Source organism: Limulus polyphemus, unplaced genomic scaffold (genome assembly GCF_000517525.1).
Source record: "Limulus polyphemus unplaced genomic scaffold, Limulus_polyphemus-2.1.2 Scaffold1428, whole genome shotgun sequence".
Classification (NCBI taxonomy): domain Eukaryota; kingdom Metazoa; phylum Arthropoda; class Merostomata; order Xiphosura; family Limulidae; genus Limulus; species Limulus polyphemus.
Window position 1 is genome coordinate 280,082 of NW_013667038.1, and position 7,824 is coordinate 287,905.

The following is a 7,824-nucleotide window of genomic DNA, read 5'->3' on the forward strand; positions in this document are numbered from 1 at the left end:
GTTAAAACAGGTGACTCCTCCAAATGGCTTTTGGCCCCCTTTCGGGAAAATAATAAGTACCGTTATCAACTCGTTTATATTAAGTTGATGATAATACTTTCTATAATATTCTATTGTATTACGTACCTGTCAATTTCGTCTACTGGTTCTCCTTTTCCCATGTAACCACAGTAACAACCGTATCCTTTGTAAGTTAAAGGATTACATCCCGTGACACAATGTAACACATTAGCCAGTTGCAAGATACTCCGTCGGGCACGAGCTGTTCGCACCTTACGATTAGAACTACTGAGTTCCAGATTTTCCTTACGTTCTCCATTAATATAACCAGTCTTTATTGGTTTGTTTTTAACCAATTCATTTATTGTTGTACGTGGAGCATTTGATGAATCCGTGAAATCCAGGACAGTAGAACATAGCTGTAGGTTATCAGCTGCCGAAGAAGAAAGAGCAAATTATTAACGAGAGAGGGAATGTGGTTAAAACGTAAAGAGAGAATGTTTAGCTTGGAATCTTTAAAAAAAATCAAAGCTTGAATGTGAAGTCAAAGAATTAGTTAAACACTAACTAGTTGAATAAGTTTGACAAATGACTATGTACTCTTAACAGTTTAGACGAGTGTAGGATCTAAACAGGATTCCAAATACAAACATTTCGTGTTGTATACCAACACCTGTACTGCACACATAATGATATTTGAAGATACGCAGATAGTATGAGACGGCCAATCGTGTAATTTATGTGTTCCTATTCATAAATTAAATGAAAATACCTATAAGCCTAAAACAATTGCACTGATTCGACAGCAAAGTATAGCTAGGCCTAGGCTGTAGTAATCTGAGTATATCAGCCCCTCAGTGGTTCAGCGGTAATTCTGAAGGCATATAACGCAAAAAACCAGGTTTCGATACCCGTGGTGGGCTCAACACAGATAGCTCATTGTGTAGCTTTGTGTTTAACAAGAAAAACAAACAAACTGAATAAATTTCGCTGTAATTATCCACTAAATTGGGATTGAATACTACCCATCTGATTTAGTAATGTGAATAGGATGGTAAGGTAGTTTGAGTTGTTGAAAAGTGTCATAAAATGCTTTACTAACAAATCCTAGTGGGTTAATCCTGTAGTTCAGTTGGCAAAGCAGTTTCGGGTTCGAATACAATTGAGATAATAACAAAGTTGAAATTACTCATAGAAAAACTGGTGCCCAACGTGAGGTCGTCCCATGACCCTGAGATAAAACACGAGGACGAACCTAGTTTGTAAGAGGGGGAGAATGTGATAGTTTTAGTTGTTGAAAAGTGTCTTATAAGCAGTCATTCGTGGTTTAATCTTTTTACCTCAGCTGGTAAGGCAAATGTTTGGTGTACAATAAATCTCGGGTTCGAATCGAATCCGAAAAAAATATAAATATATGAGCACAGTAATAAGGAAAAGAAAAAGTTTTAGCCAAACTTATAACCCAGTAAGCCTATCTTATTACAATATTTTGTTACGTTTTTACGTACATATATATTGTCTAGTATTACGACAATCGCCTCTAAACATTTTGAAACAAAACAATGCTTTAAAATACCATCCGTATCAGAGAAGCGATGTCATGATTGGTGTTTGATCGAGTAGTTGTGCGCGACCTGGAATGGTCAGGTTCTGTTTTCAGATATCTTCCTCCCTCTTCAGAGAACAGTCATCTATCTGTATCGGTATTTGGTCGCGTTGTTGATAGTCGCAACCTGGGAGGGTCAAGTGCAATTTAGACTTCTTACTTCCTCCTTTACATGTTCAATTTTAAACTGACAAATACCAGCGAATAGTTCACGAAAACAGAGCTAAAAACAGTATTTTCAAGCACCGTTTCTTCTTCACTCTTCAGGGCCTTGTCCATGGATATAATACAGTAGCATTTAATGCTTCATTACCACTTTGTTTCATTTGGTTGTGAAAAGCACTGCGTAAATAGTTCACCGGTAAATCATCAATTTTCACAAGGTTAATTTATCAAGTGCGAATTTCACATAAAATACCCTATGAATACACATTTAATACTTTAATCCAGGTAATGGGGTAAATTTTTGGTAATTGTTTATCTTTTATATGAGTAAAGAATTCATAAATTCGGATTATATGTGGAATTATTGGAGTAAAATGTTTCTTGACTATTGTTACGTCTCCGTTCGTTAGTTAATTTTCCGTAAATTTTTTCCGACTAAACTTTAGCGACACAAGTCCTTTCTTAAATAAAACTGGTTTATTCTTTCCGAATACAACTTTACGATGCACTTAATTTCAACAGTCGCTCTATAACAACGCTATAACTCACGTCTCACGTGGCCAACAATATTTTGTCCGCATACATTCAATTACTCATTACCTCCCCGTCGCTTCGTGGCCGGTCTTATATATACAAGACTACACTATATCTAAAAAGATCACGAGATTTAAGGAAAAGACGTGAAAGTTCGAGAATGACGTGGCGTGATACTAGTCACGTGACCTCGATGTCGTAACACTATTTAAAAAAGTTAGACCATGTCGTCTGTTTGCTTTTGTGGATTTTAGTATTCGTGGATGAAGTTTTTAAAGGTGTTTCTGACTGCTTCTGTGATAGGATTAATTGAAGAGACTGATTACTGAATATTTATCTTAGTATTTGTTGAATTTGTGTTTTTATTTTATTGTTGTTCTGTGGTTGTTTGTTTTGAGTTATTTGGTGCAAAGGTATATATATATATATATATATTTGTGAGATCTGAGTAGTTGAAGTTGTTGGTTTTGATATTGGTGTTGGTGTAGGCAGTAGTTGTGTTTTTGTTACTGTCTTTTGTGTTTGGTTTATTTCGTTAGATTGTGTTTGTTTGTGATGTATGTTATATATTCTTTGTTTAATGTCCTTATATCTGGGACAATCTTTGTAAGTTACTGGGTATCCTTGTCTGCAATTACAACAGAGAGTTTTGATGTTCGTTTTTCTATTCCGAGATATGATGTTATCCACCACATCCCATACATCGTTAAAGAGATTTGCAAGCTGCCACGACGTGTCCGTAACGTTGACATTTGTAACATTGCGTTACGACTACGGCGGGTGTTTTTACTTCTTCCACTTGAAATCTCTGATATCAGAGATTAATACCACTTGATATTATACTCTGGATATCCTGGATTTCTTGTGTGTGTACCGTTATTAGGTTTAATTGTTTTTGATATGATTCTTTCTACTTTAGTGAAAGAAATATCGTGTTCTGTAAGTTGGTTTTGTATCTGTTCTGTTTAAATGCTGTAAGGAATACCCTTGATAACAAAGGCTTTCATGATTGGTTTGATTACTGGTAAGTGAAGTGTGATGTGTGTCCTGGCTTGAAGGCATCTCGAGGCCATTCTTTGAGGAGACTGTTTACCTTTGACTAATACACCGCCCTTAGCAAGACGTTTGACTCCCGCAATTTTTACATTCGGCTTACATCTTCGGATTTCTGTTGCTAATTGTGATACACCTTCAAGGCCCGGCATGGCCAGGTGGTTAGGGCGCTCGACTCGCAATCTTTGGGTCGCGGGTTCAAATCCCTGTCCCACCCAACACGCTCGCCCTTTCAGCCGTGGGGACGTTATAATGTGACGGTCAATTCCACTATTCGTTGGTAAAAGAGTAGCCTAGGAGTTGGCAGTGGGTGGTGATGACTAGCTGCCTTCCCTCTAGTTTTTACTGCTAAATTGATCATGGCTAGCGCAGATAGCCCTTGTGTAGCTTTGCGAGAAATTCAAAAACAAACAATACACCTTCAATGATTACTGCGTGTTTTGATCGTTGTGTAGGTATTGTTTTATCTTGTAATTTTTTGTTTGTGTTTTGTTATGATATTTGTTTTGTTTTGTTTCTAAAGTGAACTGGTCTATTTCTGTATGTATCCTGTGTTTGAAGCCGTCTGTTTCTGTATGTTTCCCGTGTTTCAATGTTTTGAGTCTGTTTCTGTATATTTCCTGTATTTGAAACCGTCTGTTTCTGTATGTTTCCTGTGTTTCAATGTTTTGAGTCTTCAGAGAAAAACGTGAAGAACTGTTTATTTTGAATTTCGCACAAAGCTACTTGAGCACTACCTGCGTTAACTATCCTTAATTTAGCAGTGCCAGACTAGAGGAAAAACAGCTAGTCAACAACACCCACCGCAAACTCTTGAGCTACTCTTTTACCAACGAATAGTGGGATTGATCGTCACAGTATAACGCCACCACGGCTGAAAAGGCGAACATGGTCAGTGACAGTGATTCGACCCCCTAATCATCATGCCATGCCAGGCCCCAGCGAAGAATTGAGTGAAATAGTTTGAAATTTGGTTAGCGTTTCACATTACTGCTCCAATATATTATTAGTGTAGTGTCATTAAACATATGTTGTGACCCTAAAATCTAAACTAAAAAATTTCGGCTTTACAGTTTACGTTGAAAGGTAGAGCAAAATGTGGCTGTCCTCAATTATATACGTTTCTTTATTATTGAAATATAGTGTTACCTACATCTATATCCTTGTTATGATAAGAAAAAATCGACAATGGAGCGTTTTGTGTATGCATAAATATGAATAATGTTAACAGTACCATTTCCTGACTCATAATTATAAAGCGGAAATAACAACAAAACCTGATAACACATGACATATATAAACACACCCTAGTGATGACTCTGCAAAGTAGTTTGCTGTTATCTCGTTAGAATAGAGGATGACTATCGTTTTACAAAAATTTTACAGGCTCCATAAAAAAAGAAAGTTTTTAAGCGCACAATTATGGTTTAGATGTCTTAAGATTAAAGGTAGTGCAAAAAAAAAGTCCCTCGAGTTTACACATAAGAAACTTGTATAAATAACTGTAAAATATATATATATATATAAATTATCGAAAAATTCCGGGTTTTCAAATCGTTTTCTGGGCTTACAAGCTGGAAAAAAAATCTGAATGGATGATTTGCTCATATTGTAGCAACTGTTGATTTTGTATACTTTTATAGGTGTATAAAATATAAATTCACAACTTAAAGATAGGCGTAGCCGTAGGAAAAAAATTACCCATCGTACTTCATTCATGCGTCACCTACCATCTCCAATAGTACATAATATAAATTTACAACGTTCGTAAATCATAATATTTGGGGATTTAATAAAGTCTAAAATACACAATAACAAAAATATATTTAATTAGATTTACTGTCGCTTCAAATTTATAAAATAATGAAGGCTTAAATTTTTGTCTTAGGCCTACGCGATTCAATTATTTCAACGATGATAAATACTTAACTGAATACAAATATAAGGTTGTATTTTAAGTTGTTAATATAAATATAACTAAAAATTCATGTTACGAACTGAAAGGTTATTAGATTTTCGTGTAGCAGTTATTGAGCAAATTATTAAAATTATTTTTTAAATAGAGTTTTCATATAAATTTAAGATTTAATTAAAAGTGTCACAGAAAATTTATAGTTGATTAAAATGCTAAAATCAACATGAAGAAGTTTCATTACGGGCAGCAACAGCCTGTGGTAGCGGAAGAGGAAGTGACCCGAAACGTCGAGATGTATCAACCACTGATACACGGATTAAACCATCCATCATGCTAAAATCAATATTCAGATTAACAACAGAACAAAAACTATTTAATTATGATTTTATAGCTCTTATTATTTTGTAACAATAGTCTTTGGACGGAGGTTGGGTGTTTTACTAATGTAGAAATTAAGGGTGTTTTATTAACAAGCATTTCCCACTTTCACTCCATAAATAGTTATATTATTAACCGTTTTAGGGGTAACTAGCTAGTGGTTATCTTATCAGACTCTAGAGGTGAGGTTCTGTGGTTTGAGCCCTGTCTCTGCTAAAGAAAATTACACTTCGCACTTTGGGGCCATGGGTAAGTTAGAAGAGTGATGGTCAAACCCTACTATTCGGTCTGAACACAGTAACTCATATGTTGGTGGTGGGTTGTGTAAACTAGCTGCTTTCCCTCTAATCTATCGCTTCAAAATTATGGACTGCTAGCGTAGCTATCCCTTAAGTAGCTTTGCGCGAAATTCAACAACAAACCATGTCTACAACTGGCTGTGAACCGTACGTAGTAGGCGAGTTTGGGTTGTAGTACAAACCCTGACCACTGTTTGACTTCTTGGCTAACTGTCTAGTCTTGCATCTGCGTTATTTGGATCATGTCTTATGGATGGAATACCCTCAACGATTTGGGGAGCTATTGCCGTAGACATTTTCTTTTCGAAATTATACATTTTGTACTTCCGTAACAAATATTTTTGTTGTTGTTGTTGGCACGATTATTTATTTTATAAAAAGGGTATGCAAAAAGTCTGGGCAACCCCCTCAAATAAAGATAGTGTACATGAAAGAAAGAATTTATTGCATATCGACTTATTTACGTTTCTCATATTGACACAGACTAACAGACGGCTCGATTAATAATCCAAAATGTCTGTCTGTTGGCCTTTCATAACATAGGATGATACTCTCCAAGTGCGATGTGACATCCTTAAAATATTGTGGGTGACCTTAGCGAAAATTTCAACAATTTTTGTCTCAAACGTCAATTGTTTCATATCGTTCCTTTTTCACAATCTGTTTGACAAAGCCCCACAGTGACAACAACAAACTTGGTAAGTGTTTTGGTTTTAATATTTAACAAGCCCCTTCGGGGCTTGAGAGACAACCGGGGGCGTTGAGAAACTGTTGTTTCTCTTCGCCCCGCTCGCGAAATTAAGGTTTAGTCCAGTAGTGAAAATGAAAATTTAGTGCTAACATTAGAAATTTAAAGCCGAATGGAATTAATCCACACAGTGAATTATCACATGAGCTTTAAATAAGTGGAGTGCCCATAATTTTTGCCCACACTGTATATATGGTTTTATTTTATGTATATATGTATGTGTGTTCAGTTAAATATGCTGAAATATTTGTCATAAATGCCCCCCCCTCTTTGTTTTTCAAAATTGGAATTTTCAATTGAACAGCACCTTTTGTGACACAAGGACTAAACGGCCAGGCCAAATATTTCTAGGATTCAGTTATAACTGACCCAAATTTTGATTTACTGATCAGAGGAAGGTCAGACACTCAGTAGCACTCGCCGCCACAAGGGTTTTTCCGGATCTTTGAACTGAATAACAGGATTGATTATCACTCCGCCCACAGTTAAACGTGTTCATTGTCCTCACAGCTCAAACCTCCGACCCTTTGATCTACAGCCTGGTATACCAGACCCAGTACGTATTTCACTCTAAGTGTATATAAACTTTACCTTTACATAATATCAGTGATGTTTCGTTAATCTCATGTATTTAATTTCGTATATTATTATTATTACAGGCCGTTATAAAATATTTCCTAAAAACTGTATTTTCGTAATATGATACCCTTAAAAAAAAGACATTTATAACAGCATTATATGATATCTTACAAAGATATAAGAAAAACATTGGGCGACTTTACGAACACAAATATCTTATCAACAAATGCTTACGTACCTAGTAGCGTCATAACTCCCAGGCCAAAAAGCAGTTTGAAGCGCCCCCGCATGACTGAAGAAAGACTTGCCTAACTAATTCGCAGTTATTGTAAATGATTTATATCTTTTAACCGAAGAATTCATGGAATGTGGGTCATTGCTTAGAGAGGAGCTAAAAAAACAACAACAAAAAACAAACAGCTGAATTTCGATATCGTGATTGGTACACGTCATTCTCGTGCTTAGCATTTCAATTCGGTAAAAAGTATCACACACTAATTGTATTAGTGAACATTCACGAGGGAGGGGTGGCTAAAAGACTTACCGC

General features: G+C 35.9%; 1 protein-coding gene across 1 annotated transcript in view; it reads right to left on the bottom strand.

Moving 5' to 3' along the window:
• Nucleotides 1-7,542, bottom strand: part of LOC111086785 (basic phospholipase A2 2-like) — a 9,778-nt gene extending 2,236 nt beyond the window's left edge. Inside the window, exons 1-2 of the mRNA XM_022391033.1 lie at nt 7,516-7,542; nt 127-433 (exon numbers count right to left, since the gene is read on the bottom strand). Of these exons, the coding sequence (XP_022246741.1) occupies nt 127-433; nt 7,516-7,528 (320 nt within the window). The 5' untranslated portion in view covers nt 7,529-7,542. The remainder of the gene's footprint in view (nt 1-126; nt 434-7,515) is intronic.
• Nucleotides 7,543-7,824: the final 282 nt, after the last annotated feature.